The sequence below is a fragment of the Haliotis cracherodii genome, unplaced genomic scaffold, assembly GCF_022045235.1.
Source record: "Haliotis cracherodii isolate W230 unplaced genomic scaffold, xgHalCrac1.p SCAF_2, whole genome shotgun sequence".
Lineage (NCBI taxonomy): Eukaryota > Metazoa > Mollusca > Gastropoda > Lepetellida > Haliotidae > Haliotis > Haliotis cracherodii.
The window spans coordinates 10,415,270-10,429,204 of record NW_027266275.1 but is presented as its reverse complement, the minus strand read 5'-3'; the positions used below and the strand labels follow the sequence as shown (position 1 = coordinate 10,429,204).

General features: G+C 41.5%; 1 protein-coding gene across 2 annotated transcripts in view; it reads left to right on the top strand.

Annotated features, from left to right (window-relative positions):
* LOC139468672 (GTP-binding protein Rhes-like) overlaps positions 1-13,935 on the top strand; it is a 70,066-nt gene that overhangs the window by 37,256 nt on the left and 18,875 nt on the right. The window contains exons 1-2 of one of the 2 annotated variants that reach the window (XM_071250799.1): positions 712-946; positions 1,366-1,733. In XM_071250799.1, the coding sequence (XP_071106900.1) occupies positions 921-946; positions 1,366-1,733 (394 nt within the window). In that variant the 5' untranslated portion in view covers positions 712-920. Of the gene's footprint in view, positions 1-711; positions 947-1,365; positions 1,734-13,935 lie in introns of those variants that run through there. The other variant, XM_071250798.1, reaches the window with a different exon arrangement.

Here is a 13,935-nt window from a genome sequence, read left to right as displayed (position 1 = left end):
GCCCGGCTTCATGACTGAACACGAGCCATCATCTTAAGTCTCAAATATCCCCCTTTTCCCATAACCATGGTTACATCACAATCATTTAATAAAATGGACAATGAGATTGCGGACCGTTATCCAAAGCCACGCCAGCCAATGAGATAAGCTTAAAAGAAACAGAGTGTTGATGACCTATTTTACCAAGGGGGAAATCCCCCGAGTTGATCTCAGATGGTCGACCAATATCTTCCATTGTGGTCTGCGATCTTCCCTGTAGACGACAGAGCATCGAGACGCCCGCCATTATTCGAAATGCTTGTAATCTCGGCACATCAATAAATATCTGACAGCGCGTGTCAGCCGCCACGGCGCGGGGCACCGCGGAATTGTCAAACTGTTGCTTCTCCGCTCGAATGCAACAGGCGAATACAGCGATCGTAGCACAACTGTTCATCGTCCAGGTGCTCTACCACGTCTTATCGTGGCGCCCAGCGAGTACACGATTCAATCTGGAAGTACCTGTTATGTAGTGCTTGGTTGCCATGACTATGGCTTATGAGATGAGTCGTTTCATTAATCATTGTCACAGACATTGGGGGTTTCGACCAATTAGCAGTGTTTAGATTTATACACAGAGTGTGGATTAAACATCATAACTGGCATTGCAGACTCATTGTGATTACACTGCGACCAACATGTGGTCGGGAGGGATCGATACTCTCTGGAAACTTCAAGGGTCACCGAAGTCAGCATTCATGTTTTTCAGTGAAATACTCAGTTCGACCATTTGACCTCATGGACAAATGTCCACGCGGATCTACCTGTAATTACCTTGGTCACAGGTGTGATGACAGTGGATTGACTTCTACCGTTGTTTACGTGGCTTCGTTGATGTAAGCTACCTGCTTTTGAGTGAAAGTACTTCTTGGACGGCTACCATGGATCCTGTTTGCTGTCAAATACTGTAAGAAACGGGAAATTGTTTACTTCTGTCACAGGTTTATATGGGTATTTCTTATTGTTTAACACTGTCGACACCAATATACTTTCAATAGTGTTAAATAATTAATAATTACATTTGTTCAAACAATATCACTTTCATATGGGTGTGCATCGGGTACTTGCAGCGAATAAGCCAGTTCGGTGCAAGCGGTTGACAATCATGTATTTCCAGGCACAACTGAGATTGAGATGTTGGGGGATTGAAGGGTATAGTGACGGAGTTAAATATTTACTCACGCCGGGGACACGAAGTACAGGCTTCGAACAGTGTACCCTGATCAGTGTAACAACTGGAACTAAGTTATTCCAATTACACCTTCTCTCCTTCATCGACTGATACAGTTGACCCTTTTGATAATTTCTAACCGTTTTTTCTTACAGCAGACCGTGGCGAAATTACCTGCAGACCGAGAACGTCCCAGTGAGCGTATCCCCCGACCTCCGCCGAAGCAGGTGTTTCTGTTGGCGAGTCCCGGATACCGACTCGAAGATGGCCCTTATTGAGCAAGGGAACAGTGCTCCTCCCGAGAACTGCCACCGTCTGGTCATCCTGGGCTCTTCCAAAGTAGGCAAGACCTCCATAGTTTCACGCTTCCTGTACAGTAAGTTTGACGATAACTATACGCCAACTATTGAAGATTTCCACAGGAAGATCTACAGGATAAAAGGGAACCCTTATCGTCTTGATATTCTGGATACATCTGGCAACCATCCTTTCCCTGCAATGAGAAGGCTGTCGTTGATTACAGGTAAGCCTGATTTGAGTTTTTGTTTCGCAATTTCATCTTTCAAATATATTGAAATTGACTGCGCTTTTCCTAAACATCAATGTATTACAACTGATCTACTTATTCGTAGTAGGTAAACCAGGGTAAACATTTTTCTCAAATTTATGGGTCAATTTATGATAATCTGTATGCTGTCTGTTCTAATATTGAACCCTATTTTTGTTTTAGGGCATTTGTATGACTTAATCACGTAATTTAGGGTCGTAATAGGACGGACGTAATTGAAATGTTTTTTCTTTGCACAAAGAGTCTTTCATCATTGATCTGCATTGTAACAAGTGTAAGTAATACACAATTACCAGATAAATATGTGCAGTTAATGAAGTTACTACGTCAATCTACACATCTTCATCTGTGTATGTATTCACGACAGAAAAGGGTTTTGTTTTTATTTTTCGAACATGCGACACACTTTGACGCAAGAAAGAATAGTTTGCATCTGTCTATACCATAATGGAGTATTGTGAGTTTCAAAGCAGTACGAGATAAACGATAAATAAGTAACCTCCCCGAATTCTGCAATATGTAGTTTCCGTGCTCAATTGATTTTTGTTGGCAAGTATCAAGTTCTCTGTATATGTAATCGGTGATCTGGTTTGATAGTGGTCCGCGACTACGTAATGTCACTACTCTGTGTAATGATGGTTGATGATAAGATCTGGTAGTATGGTAATCCTGCATGCATACATACGAGCGACAGTTTCCGTACACAAACGTCACTGTGAATCAGCAGATTGAAGACGAGACGCCCGATTACATCGACCAACTCGTACAATATCATCTCATTTAGTTGAATGTGCGCCCGGGAAATCATCAATTCATGCATTGAGTCTAAAACCCACCGTCTTCCAATTCTCGTTCGGTTTCCATTCGTGCTCTGGCTCACTTGACTCGTGGTTATTCATCTGGTGGTTGCCAGGTGCAAAATTACCCCTCAAATGTGATTGAGTGAGTGAGTGAGTGAGTGAGTGAGTGAGTCGGGTTTAAAGCAGCTTTGAAAATTATACCAGTTATCACGGCGTGTCACCTTAATGTGGGAGGAAAGCCAGAAGTGATGTAGGTCTCAGACGTTTACGACTTTGTAGGAACCCACGGGCACTGACAAACCTAGAAACAATAATCGGGGAGAACCGGGATTCGAAACCAAGATTAAAAGTTTCTGGCTTGCACTCTGCACGGCGAATTGTGGCGCCTTAGACGACTGGGCCACCCGTATCCCCCGTCAAACGAGAACCCATAAAGTGTCCCTGGTGGCGAAGGTCCTTGAAAAGGGGTGCCGTGTGAAAACACGTGCCCAGATATTCCCCATCACTCATTGACCATCTCAGCAGATAAGACGACCATGTGTTCCTTGTAATAGCATTGCATAGCAATATTTCAACGTAAAGTTTCTCTCGCATGACTCAAACATACATCAGGGTCACTAACGTAGATAAAGTCGTCACTTGTCACTGGACACAAATCTACAAGTATAGTGAAACCTCCTTATACCGACCCTGCTTTCTGGAATATTCTGTTAGGACCGTTTACATTTATTAATGCACTGCGCACAGGTCACATATCAGGTGAAGTTAAGCAACGTGGTTGCGGAGAGTAGTTGGATGGGTGTCCGTAATCGGCAGCTTGACTCCTGAGAGTTTCTAGGGATTCGTAACCGGCCCCACACTGAAGTCCATATGGCCCATGAGGTGTCTCTTTAGGCAAGTGCAAGCTTGGACGAAAGGTTAAACCCCATTTCACCTCACCTCACCTCACCTCACCTCACCTCACCTCACCTCACCTCACCTCACCTCACCTCACCTCACCTCACCTCACCTCACCTCATCTCATCTCACCTCACCTCACCTCACCAAATATTTGTAATAATCTGTTCACCCAGTAGGGAATTGGTGAAATGACAATGTGAGTTTCTATGACCTCCCAGGCCGTTTGGGTTGTATACTGCACAGGAAGCTGAGAATGTATTTCGAATGCTCACTGATCCATCATACGTTATAGCAATGGAACACCATGAACACGGAATCTGGAGCATTATAGATTCACGGCTAATTGTAGCAGCGTATTGTCGAAAGCGTTCACTCATCATGCCGAATTACCGGATCCAATACTGAACACTTGATCAGTGATGACATTGCAAACTGGACACGTGTCCAGCATGAACACATTTCACAGAGAATGACAAAGGTCAAGGTCATGCGAAGTGTCTGGTACTGGCTGGAACATCTTGTCCATGGATGGAATGGGAGTGTGGATCACACGATGGGAAATGTTAGCCCACTAAGACTGTAGAGTATGTGCAATCTGTTGTAGTGTCTGTAGTTCAGAATAACCTTGTGCATGGCCATCCAACTCGTCTCAGTGGTTTATAGGGCCAAGGAAGATCTTGTGTTTTGTGGTTCCGTAGGCTATTCTGCTGTTGCAAGATGATGGATTGATAGTGGGAACAAGTTGCGGCTGTAGGATATCACGTCAGTTCGCTGCCATTTTCTGGTTAGATATCTTTCGCAATACTGCTGTTGTTGACGACGATGTTGTTGTTCCCCCTTTGCCGCAAATGACGTAGTCACGTGGGTTTTCACGTGACGTATTATGCTGTTTATACCAAGGCTAAAGTCCTACAATGGTGATATGGTCGTCTGCTAATTTCCTGTTTCACATTGTCCGGCGAGAATTTTACGTTAACCTTCTGTTTGGCGTAGCACGTGTTTGCTACCGTGAAGCACACATACGCACGCACGCACGCACGTACGCACACACTCTCTACGCCTATTCCTGATGTTTCATGTGCAGGACACTCTAATGAGTGTGTCACGCGTTGCACACGAGTGGCGAACGGGGTGCACACCCGTGTGCAACGCGTTGCACACGGGTATGACACGCGTGGCGGACGGGCTCCACACGAGCGACCAACCCGGTGCATACGGGTTGCGTAACGCGTTGCCCATGCGTGTATGGGGAATGGACTACTAGGCAGTAGTGTACATCTACATGTTCTTTATTGGTATTACTTTTCTGTATTGTCACAAGAGGTTTTGCATTTGGTCGTTGCTGGGTTAGATTGTTTCAACAATGTCATTATTTATTTGGTATCTAACATATATCGTTGATGTGCAAATGTATCTAAACTAACACCCCCTCAGCGTTTCTGTTAGGGCTTTTTGAGTATGGTACACAGTACACTTAACGTCAGTTATTGCCCAACATATGGTGTTTTTCCTGTGAATAATACGAGCCGGTGTCGCAAATGAACGATAGTAGTTTTGCGTGCGTTCTAATCGTATCGTAACTGCAGGTAACTTCAGAACTCCAGAATGCGTTGCGTAATTAAGTACAATCTTCCTGTGAAATATGACATATGACTGAGGTATCGATTGTGTGATGGCACATCCAGGCAGAATGATTGATTGCTAAGCCGCGAGAATAGACAGGCAGCTCTAAACACAATGACATTAGATTTCAGGTAAAAAAGATTAATTGGGTTGTATTAAAACGTCATCCGCAGCAGTGTTCAAATTATGATGATAGAAGTTGAGTAAGACCGGCTGTTGTAGTCGTCAATCAGTTTTCGTGGCTGACAAAGTAACACTATTTGATAGTCGAACGTAATAGTCTTCAGGAAATTGTCGCTGAGGGGGTGTGCCTGTCGTTGGCAGAATGTAAGATAAAGATGAAGGACCTATCTCGTAGTATGTGGGCAATGTGTAAAGATGAAGTAAAGGAAGCATCTGGTATGTCGGCAGCATGTAAACATTAAGTAAAGGAAGCATCTGGTACGTCGGCAGCATGTAAACATTAAGTAAAGGAAGCATCTGGTATGTCGGCAGCATGTATACATTAAGTGAAGGAAGCATCTCGTGTGTCGGCAACATGTAAACATTAAGTAAAGGAAGCATCTGGTATGTCGGCAGCATGTATACATTAAGTGAAGGAAGCATCTCGTGTGTCAGCAACATGTAAACATTAAGTAAAGGAAGCATCTGGTATGTCGGCAGCATGTATACATTAAGTAAAGGAAGCATCTCGTGTGTCGGCAGCATGTAAACATTAAGTAAAGGAACCATCTGGTATGTAGGCAGCATGTAAATATGAAGTAAAGGAAGCATCACGCGTGTATGCAGCATGTAAACATTAAGTAAAGGAAGCATCTGGTATGTAGGCAGCATGTATACATTAAGTAAAAGAAGCATCTCGTGTGTCGGCAGCACGTAAACATTAAGTAAAGGAAGCATCTGGTATGTCGGCAGCATGTATACATTAAGTAAAGGAAGCATTTCGTGTGTAGGCAGCATGTAAACATTGAGTAAAGGAAGCATCTCGTGTGTAGGCGGCACGTAAACATTAAGTAAAGGAAGCATCTGGTACGAGGGCAGCATGTAAATATAAAGTAAAGGAAGCATCTCGTGTGTAGGCAGCATGTAAACATTAAGTAAAGGAAGCATCTGGTATGTAGGCAGCATGTAAATATGAAGTAAAGGAAGCATCACGTGTGTAGGCAGCATGTAAACATTAAGTAAACGAAGCATCCTTTTCCGGAAATATGAACGTAGCAAGAAAAGTAGATTAACGAAGCTGTATGTATCATGTTGCGTCTGTAGACTCAAGCTAGAGACTTCTTAACGAGATGTGTTTTATGATATATCGGTTGAGATGAATGTAATCCTTCCCGGAACATATAAAAAGACAATGAGAAAGGTTTAACTGCTCAGTGAAACTTAATAGGCATTTGTGTGTGTAAAACTGGTCTTATGTTGCTGGCTCATATTAAGACACAATGTTTGTTATTCCGTCGGATTCTTAAACAGATCGGAGGTACAGGGGTAGGGGCAGTCGTCTCAGACGCCCCCACCCCACCCCCCTTACCCCCGTACCAAAGGCACGTCCAAAGAATTCAATCCTCTTTTGTCTATGTGTATTTAACTGAACAAGTGTTTCTGTACCGTCAATTTCGATTAAAACAAATTCGATGCATATTTATTCCCAATGATTTCAGTTAAACACAGCTCATCGTATAACTTCTATTAAATGCAAGTTGAAGATGCAGAAATACGATAATTCCATACAGACACGTTAAAAGTGCTGTCCTTAGAATACTGCATGCGTCTTCACTACCGTTTTATAATATTGTAAGGAAGGGTTCATTTGAAAGTAATTACAATTCATGCAGGTCATACAGAAAGGGCGATGTGTTATTGTGCTCAAACATCCAGCAACGTCACGGAGAAGTCATACATGATTACGGCCATGGACACAAAAACCTCATCTCAACTTCTTCATTGGATTTAGGGTGCGTTAGATTTAATAAACTATACACAGGACTCAATATTCTGCATTAACTGGACAGTTAATCACGTTGGCATTACCTTGTCGGAAACAGCGATAATGCAGCCAGAAAACCTGGAGCCGACCATAAGATCATGCATCTATATTGGTAATTATCGAAGTTGTAACCTGTCCAATTGAAGGTGAATACCCATTGCTTAATTCTCCGGCCACGCCACATTAAGCAATAAACGTCAAGTCAGTGATATAGGTTTCGACGTGGCTTGACGTCATTTCTGACGTAAACAAGTATGTGCCCTTCTTTGTCTCAGCACAAGTATTTCATGCTGTCGTAATTGTATTTGGTTTGGGGATGAAAGTACTTGGACCAAAGTTTTCGTTTTGTGTTCATAGCTTTTTCAATAAGGGATTATTTAATTGAAATATATGTCGTGGTGGTGCCCTAATGAAAATTAATTAAGGGGGAGATGAAAATTAATTACACAGAGAGATGAAAAATTGTTGACCTCCATATTCCAGAAACCCAGCATCTGGACGATTACTTATGCAAACTTCATATTAATTATAAAACATTATTTAACGCACGTACCCATCAGGAGATTCATGCGGGTATATCATACGGGGTTCGCGGGGAAAATGTCAATAAAATCGACCAAACCCTCTTCATATTCAACAGAAATCTCTACTAAAAGCTGAGTCGATAGTACCATTTCAACTATATCATAATCATGTGTTTTGAATCACTATCAAATAGCAATGATACCAGGTGTTTACGAAAAGGTGAGCGTACTCTGCCCCAACGGTGGCACCGTAACAAACACATGCAAAAGCAAGTCAATTGTTCAGCTAAAAAAGACGGGAACATATGGTCCACATCAAAATAGGGAATTGCATCAGACATCATTTGGAAATGCTTCAGTTTGAAAGAAACCATACACCTTAAAAATCAACTTGTATACCTCGACTGGGAAGCTCATGTTGTCAATCAACGCCGACGTATAGAATGCATCACGAGCCGTACGTGTTTGCGCTGTTCCTCCTACCGTTATGCCCCCCCGTTCAAAATGTCAACTTGTATACATAACATCATGACTGGACTTTGATAGGAATAACAATAACAAACAGCAGATATTGTTGGGTACAGGGTATTCATTGCCGTGTACCGTATTGACATTTAATAGACTATTCCCGAATTTGAGTTATTTTTCAATTCATTGGAGCCAAATGGACTGAACTTCATGTTCCCCTGAATCATTGTCTAACACACTCCAAGATCTGGTTTCACAGGTATAGGAATATGTCTATCTAGATCTAGAAGTGTTTCCACTTGTCTGAAGTGTCTACATTTCACAATGTTTATGCACAATCGAGCCTGTTCTTTATATATTTGGAATCGTTAGCTTAGTTTCTTCTAATTATGGAGTTAATTTTGTCGTTTTTATATATATTCACAATTCATTATTCAGAATGATGTTGAAGACAAAGCGAGTGAATGGTGGAATTCCATTCACATAACGACGAAACCAAGAACTAGCTTGACAGATTGTACCATGTGGGAATCGAACCAGCGTCTTCCGAATGACGATCGAACGCTTTAACCTGTAGGCTATCCCAGCGTCCTGAGACTAAAGTGCGACAATGAATCTTGGTTGAAGCCAATTTCCAGTCTATGTCTTGGCATTGTAATCATGTGCAAGTCTGTAATTGGGAACGCATTGTCACGAATAGGAATCGCAACCAGACAAAGAGGTATTAGAAGTTCCTGGGACTGCTCACTAGTCCGAGCTGGGAGCCCCTTTAAGATTCCACGTCAGTGTTTCCGCAACAGCGCTATCCGCAATGACTATTGTAGCGAGCGATGGGCCTTAAGTCTAAGGACATATAATGGTGTCATTTTTAAAACTACCTTGGTAATGTCATAGCACAGTAGCAGTGTCTTTTTTTGTTGATTTAAAAAAAAATTGCAGCAACTCTTGTTTACACATACTCACTATCTAATAGCAATCCCTGTTTCATTTAAAGGAGAATTAGTATGACAAGTAACACGATTTTCAGAATCTGCTGGAACACGTGACTTATTTTTAATACCTTACTTACGTCAGTGACCTAGATTGTAGCCAGCCTAATCAGGAAGTAGACAAGAATAGTCGAATATAAAATGTCAACGCCAGAGAATAATCAGTCTCGATAATCTACCAAATCAATTTTAATGCGAGAAAAACACGCGGGTAAGTTTTTACAGTAAACTACGGTTATAACGAACTCAAAGGGACCACTAATTTTGGTTCGTTATAACCGTAGTTCGTTATAAGCATATATACAGCAAAAGACCGGGACTAAAAAATAAGTCCCGTTTTATCGGTCAGTCGTTATAAACGTGTTCGTTATAACCGTAGTTTACTGTGCCTAACATTTTTGTTGGCTTTATAGTCCAATTCACTCTGATGCAGCCTGGGTGAGTGATATTAGCTTAACTGGTAGGATGTCACAGAATGTATAAAATGCCGCGGCGTTCGACCTTCGTCCGTAAGTATTGTCGTTTTACGGATAACATAAACTAACTGCAAGTTTGTCACCAATCGCTCCCTAAAACTTGATAATCTTTCTGTATCACTGCATTATTGAAATACAGAATGTCTGCTGGTGATAAGACGGTAATCTCTCTCGGCTGTGTCTTTCAAGAGTGTAGACAGCCTCCGTGGCCTAGTGGTAGAGCGTCCGCCCGGAAAGTGGAAGGTCCGGTGTACAGTCCCCGGCCGCGTCATAACAAAAGACGTTAAAAGATGGTACTTGTTGTTGCCCTGTCTGGCGCTCGGTATTAAGGGGCTAAAACAAGGACTGGTCGGCTTGGAGTCTGTTTACTATGTCGGGTATTCATGTTAAACTGCGGCATGGTATCTCAATGGGCTAGCACTATAAATCGGCATCCGGACTAGTACAAACAGCCGCACACACACGTGCATGCACGTCGTTATATGACTGCAATAATCTTGGACACGACGTTAAACCCCATTTCACCTCACCTCACCTCACCTCACCTCACCTCACCTCACCACCTCACCTCACCTTTAGATTGTAATAATTAACTGTAAAGTGAATGAGTTAATGTTTTACGCCGCACCGAAAAAGTATTCCAATTGAACAACAGCGTGTCGTCTGACGTCAACTTGATCGAACTTGCCCATAGCAGCGCAGTTCGTAGACAGTTACAACGCTGGTTAAACCAACGTGCACGGACATCCTGATCCTGAAGGTCCAAGGGTCATAATCGGCTACAGACCCTGGCATGACGTCAACCGTAAAGGAACTGGTAATGTGTAACTGTGGTGTCAATAATGTTGTATTTTAATACAATTCACAGAAACAGACCAGTATTACTGATTACGTGTGCGCAATAGCTAATAGTGCACCCCAGTTGTCTTATCCAGCAGAAGCCTTGACCTGGATTTTTTTATCCTACAGTTAGGTGTTAGGTGACTAGTATGGATCTTCTCGAGTTCCATTTTGTCCGCCTTCGGATGTCAAAAGAAATCCTTTTCACACAAATTTGGTGTCACGTGTAATTTTGAAGACAAGACACTCGACCAGTATCAGTAGATCGATTTAAGAACGCTGACTGTCAGCTTGCTATGTATACAATTCTCTTCGCGTTACTTTTAATCGAGTTTGATAAAGTGTTTTTTATAAATATGTAGCAACATGAAAATGTTTGTTAGGAAAGACGACGCTGAGATTTATGTCTCGATAACGACCCAAAAACAGATAAATCGATAATTTCATTTTCTGTGATCTTTCGAGAAAAGTGATTATTGGGGATAAGAACAGATTAGACTCCATCTCACGCTAGCCATTATTTATCCTTGTCTCAACATCCGGAGCAGAGATGACGGCTTGCCACTGAGAGTATGTGACAAAATATATGTTAACATAAATGTGATTTGGCTGATTGCGCTCAACTGAACAACCAGTTCAAATGTTCGATGTCGGATAAAATATCTTGGGGGAGGGGGGCATTGTTCTGCAGGTTTTCCATCCGACAAAATCAACTTACCTTATTTCGTAACTTTTTATGTAGCAACTGAACAAAACCGACCCTATTTTTATTCATATGTCGTTAGGAGTTGTCATTTAATGCATCCAGGTTTCCACAAGATTGGGTTTTATTGTCGCCGCAATTGTATTAAGTCCTTATAGTACAGTGCGTGATACAGAATGGCAGATATGATCTATAAAAACCCTATAAATGATTTTCAACACCAAATAAATAACTTCAGTCGATAAACGTTGTGAATAAGCAGGGCCAAACACAAGACTTCAAAACAGACGATGCAACCAACCTTCGGAATTCAACATTTTCCCAATTAAGTGGGAGTACAGTAAACTACGGTTATAACGAACTAAGTTTGGTTCGTTATAACCGTAGTTCGTTATAAGCATATATACAGCATATATACAGAAAATTACCGGGACTAAAAATTAAGTTCGTTATATCGGCTGTTCGTTATAAACGTGTTCGTTATAACCGTAGTTTACTGTATGTCTCAAAACTTAAGGAATTAAGTTTTGTCATCCGACATCCTTTTGAACTGGCCCCTTGCACAAAGCGATCTTAGCGCTAAGATGATCCTAACTCCCATATTTTAACATAGGCTTACAATAGTCTTAGCGCTAAGATCGCTTTGTGCAAGTAGGGTCCCTAAATGTTGTATGCAAAGTATCATCTGGAATATAAACTACCAGCTTCAGGCATGACATGGACACAAACAGCCATTACCTTATGTCAACCATGTATTGCAATTGTTTCGAACAAATTTATAGTATGAGTGAATAACAGGCGGACAAGCATCACCGGTCAGAGTACGAATTCAAACTCAAAAAGATCATGTACATTCTCATCCACGAGTGGTGGTTTCGTGAACACCCGGTGCTTCTTTGTATGGTGATGAAGAACGTGTACACTAAGTCTTTGAATGACCTTTATACAAAGGGATACACATAAGAGAGAGAATTTTGGGATGTCAACTTCTTTTTTATGAGGAACACAACGTTTTGGGGGATATGCTTACTCCTTAAGCAGTATACATTGTATACGAGTTAAAATGTTGGCTCGCTCTGAGGCCGGCTATATTGTTTGAAGCATGTTCCTCGTATGCCTCGCCATTTTGTTTTGAATGATGTTTAACGCTGCGTGGAACCTCACTCACTCACTCACTGATTCAATACGTGTAAACTGTGTGTTTTGAGAAAATCTGTCGCTCCATATGTTAGTGTGATATGCTGTATTTGCTTTGTTTTATAGTAATTGAATAATTATATTATTTATTTAATAGCCAATTCCCTTCTACTGTGGAGGACAGGGCCAAAATTGACTCATCGGTGACAAAAATGGTATCTGATTCCTTATGTTGGCTTGTAGTATATGTTCCTGTGTTTGTTCTGGTGAAACTTTTATGTGCTTGTGACGGCTGCTTCTGTAGGAGCAGGATATGATCACCTTTTCGCGAAAACCTGTATCATCACTATTTGATAGTGATTCATAAATACTTGCTTATAATATACATGTAGTCGTAATCTTATGGTTTATGAAAAGATTTTGTCGCTTTTTGGGATGCAAGACAATAATTTAAGTTTAAATCTTTAAAGTAGAAAAGTAGGAAGTAATCATGACATACATTTGCTTAGTTTATTTTAAACGTTACATGTTAATACGACTGAGTATGTGCTAGTGTTTTGCGCAATTACACGCGTTTACAACCATTGCGAGATGCACTAAAGAGATGCAGGTACGGTGTTAGAGGCAACGTGGTAATGGCATACTGCTCCCTTGATGAGGGAGAACGTGAATGGCTCCTTAATCATGTAGGGCTTCATTATTTTTTACCGTTCTCTAAAAGTGTTAAAGTCATCATGTTTCTCTTTTATTTCACATGAATTGTCGTCACAATATGGTTGTAATATTGCCGATGTCGCGTTAGATTTTAACTCACTCACTCACATGAATCCTTGATGCAGTCTACTGTTTTCGCCATTTAAACAATATTTCAATATGTCACGGCGGATGGATGGACAAAATGGCCTAATATTGGGAATCGAAAGCGGAAGTTCGGAGTGACAAGCAAACGATGTAACCAACCGGCTACACCGCCCCACTCTCACACTGGTCACGTTCTTGTGGTTAGGTCACATTTGGAAGCAAATAAGTCACGTACAAATGTCCTGTTTGGTGAAAGGTATGTATCTTTAACTGTTAAAAGGGCGGTCGGATAGCCTAGTGGTTAAAGCGTTAGCTCGTCACGCCGAAGACCCGGGTTCGATTCCCGACATGGGTACATTATGTGAAGCCCATTTCTGGTGTCCCCCGCCGTGATATTGCTGGTATATTGCTAAAAGCGGTGTAAACCCTCACTCACTCACTTAACTGTAAAATAAGGTGAATATGCTGAAAAATGTCGGTACTGACATCTAACAACGAAAACCCATAGTAAGAATGAAGCCTTAGGGCAAAAGGGTCACGGACAGTGTTCTATATTTATATGTTTAAAAGAAATTCAGATTGGATTAATAATAATCAATTCGACTACCAAATGTGAAGATGATGTGAAATTGATTCCTAATGCAATCAGGCTTTATGCGAATATTATAGGCAGCATTTGTCACACAAGCTGTATTATCTGCCATTAATCAACTTGCGTGCAGCTAAATTGTGGAATAAGGTTATATAATAGCCTCTGAGATGTCGTGCTTTGGTGAGGAAAACGTAATTTCAAGTCCCGTTTTGCAGCACGAGCGTGAATATTCGTTCAATATCTATGTCGATTTGGAATACGTTCACAATCTGTCAAAAGTACAAGATTCGTTGACGACGTCGCGCATATGCTATCAA